This window comes from Pseudorca crassidens, chromosome 2 (genome assembly GCF_039906515.1).
Source record: "Pseudorca crassidens isolate mPseCra1 chromosome 2, mPseCra1.hap1, whole genome shotgun sequence".
NCBI lineage: Eukaryota > Metazoa > Chordata > Mammalia > Artiodactyla > Delphinidae > Pseudorca > Pseudorca crassidens.
The window spans coordinates 143,597,187-143,619,074 of record NC_090297.1 but is presented as its reverse complement, the minus strand read 5'-3'; the positions used below and the strand labels follow the sequence as shown (position 1 = coordinate 143,619,074).

The window sequence follows — 21,888 nt, the reverse complement described above, 5'->3', positions numbered from 1 at the left end:
TGGAGAAAACTTAAAATGATCTTTGTACTTTTTTGGAATAGAATTTTAAAACTGCCCGTTTAATCTAGGAATGCCTTTTGTGTCTCAGGAATTTGAACTGATCTCACGATGTCTACTGCTTTAAAGATACACATAAGTAAAATAAAACTTAAGAAAAGGTCATAGAGAAATAACTGTGTGTCATCCTGATGACTTAGTTTGAGAGCATCTCTAATAAAAACACTGACCCACGTAATTGATTTTAATGGCAGCTTTGTGGCATCTTCCGTTCTCTGGATTCACGCCAGATGCCATCAGCAGAGCCTCCAGGGACTGAGGGGCATAGAGCAGCAGATGAGTGGTTTCTCTGAAGCCCAGGGTAACTCGGATAGATTAGTTTGGTTGATAAACACAGAGCACAGCAGGCTCCAAAGGCAACTGAGGGTACAACTGACCTTTTTGTTCTCTGTCAGGGTCTAAGGAAAAGCAGTGAATACAGCAGGAACAGAAAGACCATCATCCCCCGCTGTGTGCCCAACATGGTGTGTCTGCACAAGTACATCATTTCTGAGGAGTCGGTATTTCTTGTGCTGCAGCATGTGGAAGGTTGGTTTGTAGTTTAAATTGTTTGTGGAGTGAAGAATGTCACCTGCTTAGCTTTTTAGTTTCTATAATGTCCTTCTTACTTCTGTCATTACTTGAGCGGATAAAACATAGGAAACACGAGTGAGAAATTGTTTCCTTATTCCTCTGCTCTCCCTCCCTAGTTTGAGTTGTGAGGGAGAATGAAAGCCCAGGCGAGAGGCAGATTTCATTTGAACTGTAGTAACATTCTTAGATATACTTAACTACTTACTCACTCCTAGGATTGGTCCAATATGATGAGAACTTTAATGCGAATGTGTGCTAAGAGAACTAAGTTTTATTTTAGGGATTTCTCTTGTTTTCTGCTGAGAAGATACACTAATGTTAGATGACAAAATGAAGAACATCCCCTGAAGAATTAATTAATTACCTCCTTTTTTAGAAGGCATAGGTATTTGCTTAACATTTGACATTACCTAGTTATTCTGATCTGGGTTTTTACGAATACAGCCATTGGCATCACATATGGGTACAAAGCAAAGGTACAATGCTCTGCCTTCAAACTATGAAATTTCAGTTCTTAGTAAAGGGAAAAGGTGGCAAAAAAATACTATATTTTGGTTTGTTTTTGCCCTTTAACACCTAAATTTAAATAAATAGTCTTTTATGTAGAATGAACACAGCATATAAATATTAATCCACAAAATAAATATTGCCTTTTGGCTTTTGAGAGGTGTTCTTAAAATAATAGAATTAAAATTATTTTCCATATTTCTTGAATTTTAACATTACTGAGAATAAAGAACTACTGTGCTTTAGTAATAGGCATAGCATTTGAATTGAATGCATTTTCCCAGGAAAATGAGTCATTGCTTTGTGGAATGAGGTCTCGTATGATAACTAATGTAAAATTTTTGGTGGGGTCAATAAACTATTAATATTGTTTATTATGAAGTACAGCACAAGATAACTACAGATGGAGGGAAGACCTCCATATGTAGTATTTGATAGGAAATTCAGAAGGGGCTCCGTGGTCTCTCAGGTATTAAGAGAGTTAACTGCGTGTGTGAATTGGATAACTAATTCACCTTTGTTCAGATATTATAGACAGCTTTTATCCGAGGATACCAGTGCATTACAGACATTATTGAATTAGAGGTCATGTCATCTGATAGCGAAATACAGCCACCTCTGGTGTGGAACAAAATAACTTGCGTAGTAATAATCCATAATAATTTAGAACAAGGTCAGTAGGATGAATGTAATTATAGTCAATATTCTATTACCCAGTGTGGATTACTCATGTTGGAGATTATCTGTGGCAGATTTTTAATCCTCGTGTACTTCTGCTATTTGCAGCTTCCTCTTCCTGTTTTTCCTTTTCCTTCTCCAAAAACAGTACTTCATTTTTTCTTGTGCCATCTTCTCATCTTCTCTTATACTTCCCAAAGCTGATATTTCAACTGATTTTACTTTGTTACTATAGAGAATGTTTATAATATGCTTTAAAGCCATAGACATGTGGCTTTCAAATTTTCCACTGTTTTCGATTATCTTTACCAAGTCTCTTTCCTTTATTGTTGACCGTACCTGACTTTGAATGGTTACGTGACCATAGAATTTGTCCTGGATTATTTAAACTTGGGGGGTGGGCAGGAATCTCTTTTGACTACTCATTTCAGGTGTTTATCGTTTAATTTTAAGACGATTTTATAATACAAATATATTGGATTATGGTGTAAATAGGGACTCTGGATTCATTTAATATTCAGCAAATTTATTGAGCATGTACTATCTATTAAGCTTTCTTTTAGGTGAACAAAGCAGGAAAAGAGTCTGACTTTTTGAAACTTACATTCTTCTTGTGGAGAGTCAAACAGAAAAACAAAAGCATGATAATATTGGCTAATAATAGGGACCATACTCATCTTTAATACAGAGAGCTCTAATCGAGAATGACTGGGGGACTACTTTAGACTAGTTAGTCAAGGAAGCCCGCTCTAAGAAGGTGACATTTAAGAGGAGTTCTGAATGACAAAAGAAATAACCGTTTGGATGTAAGGGGGAAACCCATTTAGGTATAGGGATCAGTGTAAGAAATAGGCAAAAAGAAACTTGCAATGTTTGATGAACAAGAAAGGAGACGATTCAGTTGGAGTCTGGTAGGTGAAGGCAGTGGTGGTATATGAAGCTGTTGGAGAAGCAGGCAGGAGCATGGTAAGGGCTTTGGCTTTCATTCAAGTGCATTGGGAAACCATTGGACATTTTAAGCAGTGACAATGTCTGATCTACATTTGAGACAATCACTCTGTTGTATGTGGAATGGATTATAGAAAGGCAAGAGGAGAAGCAATGAAGTGTAATAAGGTAGTCTGGGCAAGAGATGATGATGGCATGGCCTTCTGGGATACCTGTGGAGTTGCTCTGAGGGTAGTCAGTGGGACCTGTGATGGATTTGAGGTCAGGGAGAGAAGAATCTAGGATAATTCCCTGGATTTGGCATTGAGCAGTCAAGTGAACTGGCCGATAGTGTGTTATCTTTTTACATGTCAGTGGTACTTTCTTTGTTAACTCTGTGAATTAGGAGGTTGTGCATACATCATAAAAACATCACTTTCATATACGTGAATAGCTATTACTGAAAAAGTAAACACTGAAGAATTGTTTTCTCCATAATATGAATCCTTGAACATTTATGATTTGGGCTTTAACTCCCCTTTGCTTAACAGAACTATTCATGATTCACATGAGTCTCTTGGACTAATTTTCATAACATTTTAAATTAATTCATTTAGAAATATATGGAGTGCTCTCTGGGATACAGGCTTAGCTCTAACATGGCAGTGAGCAAAATAAAGACTCTGCCCACGTGGAGCTTGCAGTATAGAGGCAGAACAGACACTAAGCAAATACATAAGTAAATATATATGAGGGAATGCCAGAAGGGTGAGTTGGGGGTTGTTATTTTATAGAGAGTGGTCACCTTATTAAGAAGGAGACATTTGGCCAATGACCTGAGGGAAATGAGAGAGGGAGCAGATGTGGACATGGGAGGGAAGAGTATCTTGGCAAGAGGGAACAAGTACATAGGCCTGGAGGCAAGAGTGTATTTGCTGTACAAGAAACAGCAAGGTCAAGTGTGGCTGGAGCAGAATGGGAAGAGTGGTAGGAAATGGTATCAGAGAAGTGGGGAGGCAGGTGGGCAGATCCGACGTGGTCTTCTAGGCCACTTTAAGAACATAGTTTTTATTCTGAATGGATAGGAAGACCTGGGGGATATTGAGCAGAGAAGTGACAAGGTAGGGATTACTCTGGTTGCTTGGTGGAAAGTAGAATCTAGGAGGGCAAACTCAAAAGCGGGGAGACCAGGGCTTCCCTGGTGGTGCAGTGGTTGAGAGTCCGCCTGCCGATGCAGTGGACGCGGGTTCGTGCCCCGGTCCGGGAGGATCCCACATGCCGCGGAGCGGCTGGGCCCGTGAGCCATGGCCGCTGAGCCTGCGCGTCCGGAGCCTGTGCTCCGCAACGGGAGAGGCCACAGCAGTGAGAGGCCCGTGTACCTCAAAAAAAAAAAAAAAAAAAGAAAAAAGCAGGGAGACCAGTTTGGAGGTTGTTGCAGCACTCCAGGTGAAATCGACGCTGGCTTCCACAAAGCATTAGTGGTGGAGGTAGTGAGAAACGCTTATTAGATTCTGAACACATTCTGAAGGTAAAATTGACATGACTCTGCCTTGTATGACTCCATGGTTTTGGGCTTAAATAACTGAAAGAATGGTTTCCATTTACTAAGATGAGGAAAGCTGTGGGAGGAGTAGATTTAGAGGGAAAAACCAGAGATTCAGTGTTGGACATGTGAGTTTGAGATGCTTATTAAATTTCCAAGTGGTGTTGAGTAGGCAGTTGGATATGCCAGACAGGATTTTAGGAGAGAGATTTAAAATGTTTATTGTTCCTATTAATGGATTTCTTATTTTAACTCTGTTTGAAGAAGAAAATGTGGGAGAAACGAATGTATTCAGTCAAGGCTATATGTGATATTAAAACTTTAAGTTCCTAAGATTAGGGATTATGATTCATTTTATATATATATATATATATATATATATATATATATATATATATATGTATCCCAGCATTTATAGGAATGCTTTGTACATAGAAGGTGCTCAGTGTATAATTGCTCAATACTAAGAAAAGATGAATGACTAGATGAATTACAAGAAAGTGATTGGAAAAGCTTCTGTGCAAATAGGTGGGGGATGGGAAAGAGTTTCTCAAGTTAAGAGGGGACCAAAGGGATGAAATGATTCTCTTTTTATTAACTAGTTTTAAAAAATCATTATAAAACTAATATAGAAAGAAATTCATACCAGATAGAAGTATATAAAGTAGAAACAAAAATTCTTCCTCCTTATTCACTTTAATGCCCATTTCTATTCTCTAGAAATAGGGTGAACGTTTCCAGAAATTTCCTGTGTATATAAACATATACTTCTCCCCCCCTACCTATCTGATTTTTTAAAAAAATATTTATTTGGTTGTGTGAGGTCTTAGTTGCAGCACGCGGGCTCCTTAATAGCAGCTCCAGGGCTCCTTAGTTGCAGTTTGCGAGCTCCTTAGTTGCGTTGCGTGGACTCCTTAGTTGTGGCACATGAACCCTCAGCCGTGGCATGCACGTGGGAAATAGTTCCCTGACCAGGGATCGAACCCGCGCCCCTTGCATTGGGAGCACAGAGTCCTATCCACTGTGCCACCAGGAAAGTCCCTGTTTTTTAAAAACATAAATGCATTTTACATATTGTCTGTAGCTTGCTTTTCCCCCCACCCTAACAGTGTACTTCGGACATCTTTACTTATCAGTACATATAGGTATCCACTGAGAGAGGCGGTATAGTACATTGATTAAAAAGAAGGATCTTAGGGCTTCCCTGGTAGCGCAGTGGTTAAGAATCCGCCTGCCAATGCAGGGGATATGGGTTCGAGCCCTGGTCTGGGAAGATCCCACATGCCACGGAGTAACTAAACCCGTGAGCCACAACTACTGAAGCCCGCACGCCTAGAGCCCGTGCTCCGCAACAAGAGAAGCCACCGCAATGAGAAGCCCGCGCACCGCAACGAAGAGTAGCCCCCGCTCGCCACAGCTAGAGAAAGCCCGCGCACAGCAACACCAAAGACCCAACACAGCCAAAAATAAATAAATAATTAAATAAAAATTAAGGGGGAAAAAAAAACGAAAAGAAGGATCTTAGAGCCAGACTATGTTAGCTTGAAGGCTGGCTCACAATTTACTAGTTGTGTGACCTTGGGCAAATTATTTAGCCTTTCTATACCTCTGTTTCCTTATTTGTAAAACAGGGATAATAAGAATTACATAATAATTATGTAATTAACTGTAATAATTACATAGGGTAGATGTGAGGGTAGATGTGGGGATTAAATAGTTGGTATATGTAAAGCACTTATAATAGTGCCTAGTACATGGTAAACACTAAGTGTTTACAAATATTGCTGTTTGTTTATTTTTGAATACATACAAGGTATTTGGTTGTGCAGATTTACCATAATTGATTTAAGTAGTCCTCTGTCTACTGTTGTTTAAATTGTTTCCAGCACTTGTCCCTGTATATGTGCATTTTTTTAAAATTTTGTTTTGTTTTGAGAATTATTTGTAAGACAAATTTCTTGAAGTAGAATTGCTGGGTCAAAAGATGATTTTTGATCATGGGTCCATCAGTATTTTATCATATGTATTAAATTTAAATTCCACTTCGGGTCAAGTAAATTGAAAAGATTTTCTTTGTAATCCTGCAGAAAACCAGTAGATGAAAATCTAAAGAGAGACAAAAAGAGTTTTTATTAAACCTTATGGGTTGCTATTTTCATAGCTTAAAGTAGCTAATATATGCAATTTTATGTGCTTCAACAGGGCTTAGAAAAGTGTCATTTATATTCTTAAAGTATTAAAAATTATAAATATTTTAGATATTTTCTATTTATATTTTGTGATTTAGCAATAACAGAATTTTTTTTAGGTTAATATTATTAATGTTACAATAATAATGTTGACATTTGTGTAAGTTTGTGTATTTGGCCTGATCTTAACTCTGTAGAAAGTAGAACTCAGCTTCTGTGGAAAGAAACTTCATGGGAATTATGTATTTTTGTAAGTTATGTGGTTTTCATGATTTTGTAATTGAAAAAAGTATGTCATAGGACCAAATTTTTGTTTCTATAGCTCCACATTGAGCATTAAATCTAACTTGGCCCCCAAAAAGGAATGGAAAGAACTAAAACAGTTTTTTTTCTCTCTTGAAAATGCACAGTTTTTATACTTCACATTAGAGTACTTTTTTAGGCTAGTAACAAATTTCCATAAAGAAAATGCCAACAATTACATTAAAAATTTTTAATCTAATAATGAAAAGAATGGAATTAAATAAGATGCCATGTTTGATTAATCAAATTGGTAAACTTGCTTATATCCAATATAGGTAAGATGCTATGAAGATGGCACTAATACATGTTGTTTGTAGCAGTGGATTCTGGTACAGCTTTTCTGTAAAGCAATTTAGTGACACATATCAGAAGCATTAAAGATATTCATACTTCCTGACCTAGCACTTTCATTTCTGGTGTTGTGTCCTGATGAAATAATCAGAGGTGTTAAGTATTTGTAAGCTAAAGTAGACATTATTTTAATTCTAATAGTAAAAGACTAGAAGCAAGTTAGATGTTCCACAATAGAGGAACATTTAAACACACCATATCTATCTATCTCATGGATATGCTATATAGCCTTTCAAGTTCATATTCTCATGAAATTAGAAAATGTTTATGATAAGATGTGAAAAGTCAAAAGATAAATGTACTAATGGTTAATAGTGTTTATGGGTGATTTATATATTCTGAATTCTTTGCTGTTCTGTGTCCTTTTCTATATTAAATTTTTTGAAAATAATAAAACCATGTATCTGTTTTAGAATAAGAAGAAAGCATGACCAAAAATAATGACATTTTTAATTTGTATAAACTTTCCCTAAGGTTTTCAAAAAATTTGTAAAGATGTCATCTTTTTATAACTCAATAAATATTTAATTCCTATTATTTTACATGCTAGACAGAATCCTCTCCTTGCAGTTATGAAAACCCTGCAGTATGGTAAAAGAGCTAATGAACACATAAAAGTAATATTAGTATGAAATAGAATGTTGTAAATGTCATAAGAGGGATGAAGTGATACAGAGGATTCTGAAAAGATAGGAGTTGTATACGTGAGGGTATGTAAAAAAAACTGATGAAAGAAAACAAATTCTGAAGCACCTTCAAGAATAGGTAGGATTTTGACAAGCAGATATTGGGGAAACTAATAGGAAAGACAGTTCTAAGTGGTAGGTATAGTTTGAGCAAAAGCCCAGCATGGGTTTTATGTGGAGAAATTCTATTCAGGTGAAATGTGTGATGAGTTGAGGGAGAGGAACAGATTATGGGTTGATACTGTATTACTAAGGGTCCAAATGCCTATATGGAGTTGGTACAACATTCAGTAGGTGGGCGGGGTGGGGGTAGGGTTTGGGTTCTTGGAGAAATGACATGATAAGATCTGTGCTAAAATGGAAGATTACTTGGGCAGCAGTTAGTATGATAGAGTGATACAGGAAGGACTGAAAGTAGTGGTCTAGTTGTAGCTATAACATTATTCCAAGAAACACAGAGTGGTCAAAGGAATTAAAAGAAGAGGAAGACTGTGGGAAACATGGGTAGATCTTATAGGACTTGGAAACTTGTCAGATATAGGAAGAACAAAGGAGAGAAAATAGTCCAAGTTTTTGTGCCTCAGTAGCTCTGAAGTCAGAAGAAGTGATTTGGAGAGCAAAAATAAAGAATTTAAGCACATTCAATTTTAGATTTAAGCAGCTCATCCAGGTTGAATTAGCCTAAGAATGAATGCAACTTTTCTTAGAACTCTACTAGGTACTGTTCCTTGCTGATCACTGGAACTTTACAGCTATAGATAGTGTCTCCTTTGTGATGGCATATCCCATTCTGATAAGCTATGATATGAGTTAACAAGCATTGAGTGAATGCCTATCATGTCCTGCACACTGTATGGGCAGTAGATATATAAAGATGAAAAAGACTTAGTCCTGTCCTCACAGTAGGACCATTGAACAATATACATCATTTTATTTGGACTGCATACAAGAACCCCAGCTTCAGGGCACGCATTACTGTTAGTATGCCACAATGGAGGTATTTGTGATAAGAGGAATGTGGTTATTGTTGTCAAAAGAATCAAAAATGATGGAATCGATGCATAGCTTTTTGTGTGTGTGAGTGAGTGAATTTCAAAGCCATATATGAATCTTTAAACTTTAGTTTGAATATGGAGAAATATGAGACACCGAGTATAACCTAGTGATGACAGAAAGTTAGTTTAGAAGAAGCAAGAGGGAAGTTAAACACCACAATGTTCTATACCACTAATTATTATCAAAATTGGATAAGATTGTTAACTGGATCACTGGTAGAAGAAGATGTCTGAGTATCCTAGGATTAATATTATGGCAGTTCCCCTTTATAGCATTACTCTTTGCTGGGCACAGTATTGGGTGCTTTATGTATTTATTGAGTTTCTCGAAATGAAATGAAATGCCAAGGAGAGAAAGATATTTTGGATGCTTCCATTGACCTTTTTACACATATAATTGACTGTCAGTGATTATTTCCCCTAAGATTTAGTTCCCCTTGGTATATGATGTTTAATGATGACATTGAAAAATGTGCTGAGGGCTTCCCTGGTGGTGCAGTGGTTGAGAATCCGCCTGCCGATGCAGGGGACGCGGGTTCGTGCCCCGGTCCAGGAAGATCCCACATACCGCGGAGCGGCTGGGCCTGTGAGCCATGGACACTGAGCCTGCGCGTCCGGAGCCTGTGCTCCGCAATGGGAGGGGCCACAACAGTGAGAGGCCCGCGTACCGCAAAAAAAAAAAAAAGTGCTGAAAATAATTGCTTCCTCCTTGTTAGTACAGGGTTTCATTTTTGATGTATTAGTTCCTATTTTTGGGAGCAATAGTTATATCTTTACAAAGTATGCTCCCACAATTACTGTTTTTAAGATTTCTGAATCAAATTTAACTATTTTTTTTGTAATACTGTTTCTAGTCAATAGAGCTTTGGTGGCCATGCTTGAAAAAATTATTAATAAACAGAGTAGAACATAGATGTTTCTAGAGTAAATTATGTTTAACATTAAAGTAGAATTTTAGCTGTGAAATTTCATATTAGTATTTGTTATAACCAATTTCTCTTCAAAGGAAGAAATAGGTTGTCATTTAAAAAATAATTGATATTAGGAGATATGCTTGAAACTGTACTCACCAGTCAGCAATAATAAGAAAGCATTTTAGTTAGTTATTTAGTTTTCTTTTCATTGCAAAAATTTTATTTAGACTCTTTGTTGTCGTGAATCCCAAATCCAAGCTCGACTATTCTTCAAGAAGGCACTTTATTAAATTGCTTCTTACAGCATACTTGACATTAATGGGTATCATTGACTTGCTTTTGATTGATTATTAGAATACTTTTTGTTTTTTTAATGGCTTCAATAAGTAACCATTAATTTGGTGTTCTTAATTTTTTTTTTTTGGTTATGCTTATTCACAGGTGGCAAACTCTGGTCATATATCAGTAAGTTTCTAAACAGAAGTCCTGAAGAAAGCTTTGACATCGAAGCAGTGAAAAAATCTTCACTTGCTAAAGTTCAACTGCAACAGCCAACATCTAGTCCTCAGGACAGCAGCAGCTTTGAATCCAGAGAAAGTGATGGTGGAGCCATGCTTAAAATTCTGCCTTTGAAGACTAGTCTTACTCCAAGCTCTCAAGATGATAGCACACAAGATGATGATGGGCAAGACAGCTCTCCAAAATGGCCAGATTCTGGCTCAAGTTCAGAAGAAGAATGTACTACTAGTTATTTAACATTATGCAATGAATATGGGCAAGAAAAGATTGAACCAGGGTCTTTGAATGAGGAGCTTTTCATAAAGACTGAAAGGAATGATGTTGATACCAAAGCTATAGAAAACTTCCCAGCACACCTTGCTGCTGACAGTGACAGCCCCAGCGCACAGCTGACAGCCCATGAGCTGAAGTTCTTTCCTGGAGATGATGGCCTGGAAGCAGTTAGTTCTCCAAGAACATCAGATTCCCTCAGTAGATCTAAAAACAGCCCCATGGAATTCTTTAGAATAGATAGTAAGGATAGCACTAGTGAACTCTTAGGACTTGATTTTGGAGAAAAATTGTATAGTCTAAAGTCAGAGCCTTTGAAACCATTCTTCACTCTTTCTGATGGAGACAGCACTTCCAGAAGTTTTAGTACTAGTGAAAGCAAGGTAGAGTTTATAGCTCATGACACCATTAGCAGGGGCTCAGATGACTCAGTCCCGGTTATTTCTTTTAAAGATGCTGCTTTTGATGATGTCAGTGGTACTGATGAAGGAAGGCCTGATCTTCTTGTAAATCTGCCTGGTGAATTGGAGCCAATGAAAGATGGTGCAGCAATGGGACCTACTAAGTTCACACAGACTAATATAGGCATAATAGAAAGTAAACTGTTGGAAACCCCTGATGTTTTATGCCTCAGGCTTAGTACTGAACAGTGCCAAGCACGTGAAGAAAAAGGCACAGAGGAACTGAGTGATCCCTGTGGGCCTAAATCCCGTAGTATCACAGAGAAACACTACGCACAGGGAGATCTTGGGATGTTATTTGTAGCAGCTGATGATCATAGTAATGCGGGAGACATGTCTTTGTTACACAGTTCGGATCCTAAGTTTCAAGGACTTAGCTTGGTTGCATCGGCAGTAACAGCAAACAACGCAAAAGAAAGCTTATTCCATATTTCTGACCCACTCTCAGGTGCTAATGAATATAACGTAAATATAGACACTTTAAAAACTGAAGAAGTATTGCTGTTTACAGATCAAACTGATGATTTGGCTAAAGAGGAGCCGACTGTATTTCAGAGAGACTCTGAGACTAAGGCAGAGAGTGGGTTAGCACTAGAAGGAGACAAGGAAATACACCAGATTTTTGAGGACCTTGATAAAAAATTAGCATTAAACTCCAGGTTTTACATCCCAGAGGGCTGTATTCAAAGATGGGCAGCTGAAATGGTGGTAGCCCTTGATGCTTTACATAGAGAGGGAATTGTGTGCCGCGATTTGAACCCAAACAACATCTTATTGAATGATAGAGGTCAGGAACTTTTGCAAATGCATTTCTTTTTATTCGCTGTTGCTTCCAATTAACTGAGTAGGCGTTTTATCTTGTAATTAGTATCTTCATTTCCTGTCTAGAGCTTCATTATCAGTGCAGCAAATTCACCCCCAGTAATAGCTTCTAGTACTTAATGATGCCATTATTCTTAATGATACTGTTTTTAGCTACAAAAGGAGTAATTACAGTTCACTTCTGCAGAAAATGGAAGAGAAAAATGTTTTGATTTCTCCTGTCGTTTTGTTTTTAGGACACATTCAGCTAACGTATTTTAGCAGGTGGAGTGAGGTTGAAGATTCCTGTGACAGCGATGCCATAGAGAGAATGTACTGTGCCCCAGGTTAGAGCAATCTCCTAAAATGTTTCACTTGGAAAAGTAGTTTGGCAGCTCTCATTTCTTTATTGAAGTTGTATTTTCACTAGCAGTTGACAATATGTTGGATTTGGTTATCTCTTTAACCCTTTACAAAAGATAATTTGGGGGATAAAAATCATTACAGAATCCATAGTATATGTGTGTATGTATATTTGTTAGTATATGGTGTTAAATGGGTTTATACTTCTCTTAGAACTGGCCATGAATTCATAGAAATGTCAACTTCTTAGTGTTTAAAAGGACCTTTAAGTATCCTCTTTAATTGGATGATTTTTTTTTAATTTTAGAATTTTATTTATTTTTTTATACAGCAGGTTCTTATTAGTTATCCATTTTATACATATTAGTGTATACATGTCAATCCCAGTCTCCCAATTCATCACACCACCACCCCCGCCACTTTCCCCCCTTGGTGTCCATACATTTGTTCTCTACATCTGTGTCTCTATTTCTGCCCTGCAAACCGGTTCATCTGTACCATTTTTCTAGATTCCACATATATGCGTTAATATACGATATTTGTTTTTCTCTTTCTGACTTACTTCACTCTGTATGACAGTCTCTAGATCCATCCACGTCTCTACAAATGACCCAATTTCGTTCCTTTTTATGGCTGAGTAATATTCCATTGTATGTATGTACCACATCTTCTTTATCCATTTGTCTATCCATTCATAGTCACAGAGGACAGTCTACTTACTTACTTACTTATTTATTTAATTTTTGTCTGAGTTGGGTCTTTGTTGCCACACTCAAGCTTTCTCTAGTTGCGGCGAGTGGGGGCTACTCTTCGTTGTGGTGCATGGGCTTCTCATTGTGGTGGCTTCTCTTGTTGCAGAGCACGGGCACTAGGCAGGTGGGCTTCAGTAATTGTGGCACACAGCCTCAGTAGTTGTGGCGCAGAGGCTTAGTTGCTCCACGGCATGTGGGATCTTCCCAAACCAGGGCTGGAACCCCTGTCCCCTGTGTTGGCAGGCGGATTCTTAACCACTGTGCCACTAGGGAAGCCCAGTAAATGGATGATTTTTAAGATGTGAGAGGTAGATGACTAAAAAAGTAAAATTCCTAAGGCTAAAAATGGATAAAATTTGAAATAAAAAAAATGCAATGTTGTGATTTCAGTGATGTGCCATCCTGGCATTTTAGAGCAGATTTTAAAGAGTTCTTTCCATATTTGAGAAATTTTAGGAAGCATATTCTTCTTGTTTTGAAATAACCAAATATTTGACACAACAGGTTTCTCTTACTTTTACTGTATTGTCTGTTTTTTTTAAATTAGAGATTTATTTCTGGGGGTATTAGATCCTTTGCTGATAATTATAGGTCTCTTAAGCATATGAATTGGATTTGAGTTAGTTTCTGTCTGTCATCAGTGCAGATGGGGCTGTGTTTGAATCCAAAGTTTGTTCACCTTTTGCCTAGCATTCAGCCTCTTTGAATGGCCAGAGTTGCTTTACTTGTCACCCTCTGGCTTTCAGAGGAGGTTCAAACTGATTGTATTGACATGATACGCTTAGTTGTTGATTAATACAGTATTTAATGCTTACTAGCAAACCAGCATTATTATTGATGCTAACATTGTTTCCCTGCATAATGGGAAATGATTATAATTAGGATTCAAAGAGCTATATTGTTTTTAGTTACCATTTTCATTGTTAAGAATTATTTCTGTATTGAGAAATAGCACAGTTTTTCAATCAGCAAAGCAAATATACTAAAACTATTTTCTGAAAACAATGATTTAGATTTTCTTCTTACTGTTATACTCTTTTCTTTCCTCTTTCGTCCCCCAAATTAGGATTGTTTGATTTTATTTCTTCCTAGGGGTGATAGAGCATGCCTACATTTTTTTCTTTCTCAAATAGATAATATTATGCTGGCTTTTGAAATCTTATTAGTATGATTTAGTTAATGGGATAACAAAAAAATTTCATAGTGAAATCACTTTATTATGGTTATCTGGTTTATTTTTTAACAGACCCTTCCCCTTTCTAATTGGATTATAAGTAACATTTTAGGTACCAATGTATATAAATAAATATATGTTAATTATAATGAATTTCAGGGTTTTAGGATCAAAATTAAATCTGGGAGTTCTTTTAAGTAAAACCTGTTAAATCCTGAAGTCAAGTGCAGTATAAACCTCACATCAAAACCATATGTTTATGGGGCAGTTTAATGTTTATAACTGACTCTTTTTTTCCTAGTTTTCTTCTTACTTTCTTGTTGAAAACTATCTGTAAGGTTGTACTTCGGTTTTCTAGCAGATTATTTTTCTTCAAACTGTAGGCGTGTTCACTTTAACCTTCATAGCATGTGACCTCCTGAGAATTATAATATATGTGGAATAAAACCATACTACATACATCAGCAAATACATACTTTCAACTTTGTGTACTGAAATACAGTTTTGTGTACTGAATTTAATAGCGATCAGTTTTCAAGTTCTAATTTTTAAGCCTTTTCCCAGAAATCACAATTCTCATAGTTTACCAGCAGGTGGCAGTCTACCATTAATGGATTTTTGCTGTCTTCGTCCAGGTTGTCCTTCACTAACATTTGCAAAAAGCTGTAGTCTGAAGAAGGGCTTTGTTTTAACTATTTGCATAAAAGAATTGTACTTTCAAGCTTTGTGAGTTACAAAAGTGTTCTAGTATTATGGCATGCATTGAACAATGTGGGAAGTCTCTCCATTCCTTGGGTCTATTAATTTGTTTTATCAACAGTATAAAACTCAATCAGTAATGACCTTAATTGAAAAGTGATGCTGGTGTTCTAATTTAGATGGTCTTAAACCTAGAGTTGCAGAACTCAGTTAGGTGTGTGTACTCCTACCCATTGCTTATAATGCAAGGGGAATTGGAACAAAAATTTGTGAATTACTGTTTGTTTTAAAACTGAATAGCAGTGCTACTGATAGAAATACAAGTAGACTTTGCTCCTCTTCTCAAAGGGGTGGGAGCAATGATAAGAAGCTAATGTTTCAATGCTTAAAAATCACAAATCAATGAACACACGGGGACATAGAGTACTAAGTCATCTTTTGATCTGTCCTTTGCAATACTAAGGGTTGAAGTAATTCTCCTCCTACGTCCCCTTGCCCTCCTGTTTCCCAACTCTAACCTTAGTATTTTTGTCCAAGTAACTCTAAAGCATGTTAAGCAGCTGATGTTTGGTTAGAAAGTAAAGTTGTCACAAGATTATGATGAGAACGATTCACTTCTGTTTGAACAGCATGCAACCTCTACCCCTACCACGCCTCCCTCCTGGGAATCCTTATCACACATTTGTCCTAAAAACATTATCCACCTGCCCTGTACTTTATAATATCAGCAGTGTATCTTTTTATCTTGTGGATGATGTGCCTTTATATTTTGAGAAAAATTTCCAGTAACAGATTCGATTTACATGGACAGAAACTTGAGCAAATGCCAAACTAGCAGGGGGGCCATTATTCTGCTCTATAAATAAGTTTAAAAAAGAAAACACACACACAGAAACCTGTGAATCAACATGTTTTGGTCTAATTGAGGGGAAAAGCAAGACAGATAAATTTTGAAATGCAAATGATCACCTTCTGTTATTTAAATGTAGTTTCTGCCAACTTTGCGATCTTAGATTTTAAAAGTCATAGTCATTTCAACGATGTATACTACCAGGGATGTCCGATGTTCACAAGTTTCTACAGTGAAATGAAGAACTTTTTAAAAAAAGTTGTCACTTTTTTATATTAAGGAAAATAAATCCAACAACAAAAAGACAAAAACCATGGAGCTTTTTCTCTGTCTACATCTGTGAAAAAGCCAGCAAATAAATGGCTGCAGCTGCAGACCCATCAAGAGGGTCTTGAGAATACGAATTCACTGATGAAACCCAGCCCTGTTTTCAAAGTAGAAGCCGTTCCTTTTAGGTTCACTTTGTATCCTTAGATTATCTAGGATGATTCTCTCGAAAGGTTTTATTTTAAATAAACATCATTCATGGTAAATGGGTTCCTTTCATACCACAGAAACACAGAACGGAGTTCAGGAAAGAAAGAGCAAAGAAATAGTCCCCAAAGTGGGAATAGATTGTATAGCCTGATGATATAAATATAACACTGTCTAGTTTCCACATGAGGAGAGTTTTAGATATTTTATTGAGAGATGTTTAGACAGATTCTTCTATTTTTTTGTTATGAGAGATTATAGAATAATCTGGAGAATTATAGAATAACTGGAATTAATTGGTTATTCTTCTCCAGAGGACTTCCTTGAAGTTACTCTGATTTTATTTCAATTTGTATATACACACGAACACACATGTATTTAGAAGATTTAATGTGCTTTATCATTGGAACTATTAACTTATCATAATATAGAATAAATTTTTTATAGTATTTTTAGTATAAAGGAAAAATAAAATGTCAAGAAAGTATTTATTTTTTCTTTTACCAGTATTTTTTTCTTAGCAGTCTCGTCTCTCATCATAAAAAAGCAGCTAGAAAATAGAACTTATTAAGCACATAAAACACAAAAGACTGGATTTGAAAGTTTAATATGCAATCTAAGACAAGTGAATAAAATTGTTTATATGTTAGTTATTATGCTAACATAATCACTTAAGTTTCCCATTCTAGTCTTAACAAGTTGATATGGTGTCCTATGAGTGTGTCCTTCACCTTTAGTTTCCACCCGATTTTGAGCCTTTATAAATGCTTGAAATTTACATTGATATTTCTCATTGAATACTTTTCACACTTGAGAATTTATAGGTGAATATGTGTGTAAATTGAAGAAGTCCAAAGTGCTTTTTACCGCAGCCCAATCTCCACGCTCCCAGATGTCAAATGACAGCTTTGCTTCCTCTCTTAGGCGATTTCACACTTGGAAACAGCTCACAGCTGACGGTGAAAAGTGAAACATAGAAAAATCATGCTGATAACTCTCTGCAAAATTCAGTTTTAGAGCATAACATTTATTTACTACTTCTCTTTGCTCTTCTAGCCTGACTTTATCAAATAATCCATGAATATATTTTTGGGGCGTAGTCTCCCCTGCCTTTCTTCATACACATGCTTTACACACGATTAGTTGCTTTTTAAGCATGGTGCTCTGTGTGATAGTTATGTATTTGATAATTAGATCTAGGACTCAGACCATGGATGGTTTAAAAATACCACGAGGGCATCGTAGGTTTAAGATTTAGAATGTTACGATGAAATTGAGAATCACCAAAACAATATTTTTCTAACATCAGCCATTAACTCATTGCATGACATTGGGCAAGTTATTTAAGACTTTTTAGGCCTTAATTTACCAGTAGTAAAATAGATTTTTAAGAACTTTCTTCTTAACATTTTATTTTGAAAAATTTCAAACATACAGAAAAGTCGGAAGAATTGTACACCCATATTTACCCATCACCTAGATTCTGCAATTAACATCCTATAATATTTGCTTTATCATATATCTGTCTGAAATAGATTTGTTGAATATTAAGAAGATCACAGATGTCAAAATTCAAGTCCATCTTATTAAGGGCAAGAACTTTTCTGCCGAGAAATAAATACTGATTTCCTGTCTAACATCAGTAAGGTTAAAAAAATTATTTCACTTGAAGGACTTTCTAAGTATTCTCCTTTTACTCATTTATAGTTTGCACATAAAGTATATAATACGGAAATGAGGAATTTATGGAAACTGTTTTCATTTGCAGGAAAAAAGCCAAGACAACTTTTGAGTAGGGTGAAATTTAAATGCCAAGATTTTTAACAAACAAAGCTGTTTAAAAGAAGAAAGAATCATTTAGATCTGAGAATTTCTGGGTCCTGGGTAACTTCACCATGCGTGAGGAAACTCATTTTAGGCATGTGAATGAAGTTGCTAGAGAAAGCAACTGAATATAGATGTATATTTTGAAATAATAATGTTATAACCAGGAAATATGGCTACATCCCTGGTCCAGTCTCCCCCCGCCCACCCCCGCCAAAGGAGAAGGAAGAAAAAGGCAACAGGGAGCTATAGAAATAATTTTAAAAGAATGAAATATTTGTGGTTAATATTTAAACGTTATGTTTCAAACAGGAACTGTTTTGTTTGATTTACCCTTAAGCAAAACTTCAACAGTAGCTCCCATGTACATAGTAAATGTTTTAATGTTTTCCTCGAATGATTAGCAAGTACTTTTAATCTTTCGCCTTTAGTTCCTAATGTTATATAACTAACTCTACGTCTTCTTTGAGAGAACCAGTATCTTTTCAATTTTGCCATAGAATAGCGGAAATTTTACACTGAGGAAAATTCCCTGCTGCACTCCACCCCTGTATACTGATGAAGCTTGTGCCATGAGTATATTAGGCTAAGCAAAAAGAGGCTCAAGTCAAGTCTTAACCTTGTCCAGAAGGGCAAGACCCTTCTGATGGAAAGAAGAGTAAAGGCTTACTTTATACATGTTTGAGGGTCTGAAACCTTGGGATCCATCCCTAGGTAGGGTGTATCCTGGAGTCCTCACAAACCCCCTAAAAATGGGCCAGTCACCTTCACCTCTGCATTAAGGTCACTCCATGTTGAAATAGACCCATTCTGAAACCATACTTCTCATCAGGCCAGAATGTGATTTGTCTCTAGTGGTGAGAATGAGACAGAGTAATAGCAGAGTATTCAGTCCTTGTTATTCGGCACCTTAGTGAATAACACATTAATTCCTCTCATGGGAAGAAATTCTTGAGCTGTTAGAACTAGAGAATTGATAAGGGTGAAAGAATTGATACTGTGTTTCACCCCTCCTGTATAAAAACGATATCTCTGTACATTTCCTAGTACTACCTGATATTGGGGAATAGGGGGTTTACTTCAAGCTTTAGATTATTCAAAGGAAGTTAATTTTAACTTCTTATTTACTCTACATCTTTTTCTTTATGATCTTGGACAAATTTTTTTTTAGAAGAGGAACTCAAGGTTAGACACTTACAATGTTTTAAGTAATAGCTGCAGTGTAATGCTTCTTAATTTTAAGGTCTAAATGGATTTTTGGCAACTGTTCAGTTAATTGGTCTCACCACCATATTATTATAAAGAAGAAAGTGAACTATCTTTTACCTGTGGTATTTAACAAAGAAGATGTAATACTGAGTTCAACATTATGTACCAGAACTATTGGCTAGCTACTTTGACCAAATCATCAGTTTTTATACCATGTAAAATTGTGTCAGTTTGAATCTCCAGGAAGTAACCAGGGCTGACTCCTTCTAAACAATTATTCATAAATACTTCCTTCAAATAAATGTTTAAAAATGCTAAGGTTTTAAAAAATTGGTGATAAAGCAAATAGAATTCCTGAAGCTCTGTTAATAGCAGTGCATGTAGCTCTGCCTGCCTAACACAGCAACAGAGCAGCGGGGAGAGAGAGAAAACTGCGCCTGTCATTTTCACAATTTTCAGTTAGCCTTTTTCTCATCAATCAACTGTAATGGCTTTGGTTGGGTAACACTGTGACACCCGATGGCTATTCAGAATGGAGTTGTGATATGATCAATGGAAAATGGAGCATGCTATTGGTTTTTTTCCTACCAGAAACGCAGGGTGAGAGTAAGCGAGATTGTATAGAGCTCAGAATTATAATCAGTCAGCCAGAAGTCATATGGTAGTTACCTGTCTCTTAGTTTATCTCACAAGAAAACTGTATAGTAACGATACCTATAAACTTCCTCGAACAAGTAATTTTTGGCTCTGGAATGCTGAATCTAGTTAAATCAAGGATCTTTGACCCAAGTTGTGCAGATAATTGCAGGAAAGCTCAGAACATGGTTGCCAGGTCACCACGACAACAAGGAATTAAAAGCTGGGTAGTGGGAGAAGCAGAATTTGGTTAAACTCGCCTGAATTAGTACTTACGTTCAAGTCTCCGCAGTACAACCCAAGGCCCCGGCTTTCATATAATTTGATTACCTGAAAACCAACTGAATTAGTCATGTGGTGGCAGCAGGAAGCAAGCCTAGAGACTGGGATGAGCCTGGAAGGCACGTGTGTGGAAGGGGGGCAGCACCGCCTCTCTCCCATCACCGTGGGGGGCATGCACAGGAGCGCTGAGCCCCAGCTGCTGCAGGTTCTCCCCTCTGGAAAGTGCTCGCCCCTGTTGCTGGTCTTCCCTGATAACACTCTCATGAGTTAGAGCAATGTGATACCAGCAACTTTTAAACAGTTCATATTCTCTACTCGACCAATAAGGCATTTGAATCATTGATTGAGTACGTTGTTGAAGGACTTCATGGAATGTGGAACAGATAACTGGGCAGCCAGCATTTTCTGAAATGTCAATAGAACTATATAAATATAAATATAAAATAAGAAAAAAGGAGCAAAATGCCCATTTGAAAGGATGGGCTAGGAAATGCAGATTCCAGGCTCTAGAGTTACTCAGATGTTATCACCAGCTTACCCATTGGAGCACATTTCATGTAATTGTGTGTCTAGATTCCTTCCATTGAACAGGGACAGGGGAAACCTTGATTTATCTCCCAGTCCTGTCTTCCTCCTCCCAGGGCTTTCCAGCTTCTTTTCTTTACCGCATGCCACCTGTGCCAGGACAAACTGTAGCAGTCATTGTGCTCTGCAGAGGGGAGCCCTGGAAGGTGTCCACTAGACCACCCCATTTTAAGCCACCATCATCACCTCCATTCTTGCGTTTCAGCCAGCAGCCAGAGTATGCTTTAGATAATGTTGAAAACTTTCTGGCCTACCACATGTAAGGGTGCAGAAGGACTTGAGGTAGATCTCTGTGCTCAGTAGACTTAAAATGCATGTGATGAGGCCTTTGGAGGTGTTTTGATTGCACTGTGCTACAAAACACAAGATGGAGATAGTTGTTCAACAAACATTTATTAAGTGCCTTCTATGTTCCAGGTACTATGCCTAGGAGCTAGAAATAAGGCATAATTGGTTTAATATTGACAGTTACTTTTGAAGATGTGTATAAAAAGAAGAGACTGTCCAAGCAGAAGACATACACAATTGGTTAACTAGGACATTAATAGACTTTATAGGTGAATAGTTATGTTTACAGAATTGTAATTTACCAAGCTAACATAAGATATGCTTAGCTGTCCCTCTTCTCACAGTTTAGTTCCATGTATTGTTGGATATATAAAGAAAAAAGAAATGGTTTCTTCTGTGTTTCTTTCTCTTAGCTCTTTAGTCATCAGCTGTAGTGGAAGACTAATGCTCAGCCCCTGCATAGAAAATCTTTATACACAGCAAGAGCTGGTGAGAGAAATTGACTAGAATTTTGTAATTCTAGTCCCTTTCAATTAGCAACAGATGCTGCAGGGAAAGACTGTGTAGGAACACAGGACTAATGTTTGCATGCTCTAGCTAACATGGAATGCTCATTGCAGAAGAAAGATGTTCTTTTACCCTTGGTCCAAATATGTCACTAATGATAGATCAGATTTTTAAAAAAAAACACTTAAAAAAAAAAACGATCTAAGGCCATTAATGAAGTCTTGACTCCCTTGGAAGAAAGTTAACAAACTAATTGTAATAGTGTTTTAAATCTTACTGAACACTTACAGAATTTATGGAAAATTTAGACACCACAGATTTTTTTTTGATACTATAAAAGTGTATGTGGTGCTTAATTTTAAGGTTTATAAGAATGTGGCTTAATTTTTATATTCTTATTCACCAAAGAGC

At 36.9% G+C, this 21,888-nt stretch overlaps 1 protein-coding gene across 7 annotated transcripts in view; it reads left to right on the top strand.

Annotated features, from left to right (window-relative positions):
* RPS6KC1 (ribosomal protein S6 kinase C1) overlaps positions 1-21,888 on the top strand; it is a 221,614-nt gene that overhangs the window by 174,098 nt on the left and 25,628 nt on the right. For 6 of the 7 annotated variants that reach the window (XM_067728978.1, XM_067728975.1, XM_067728977.1 and 3 more), the window contains 3 exons: positions 453-585; positions 10,225-11,820; positions 12,092-12,181. In XM_067728978.1, coding sequence (XP_067585079.1) covers positions 453-585; positions 10,225-11,820; positions 12,092-12,181 — 1,819 coding nt within the window. The remainder of the gene's footprint in view (positions 1-452; positions 586-10,224; positions 11,821-12,091; positions 12,182-21,888) is intronic. The other variant, XM_067728976.1, reaches the window with a different exon arrangement.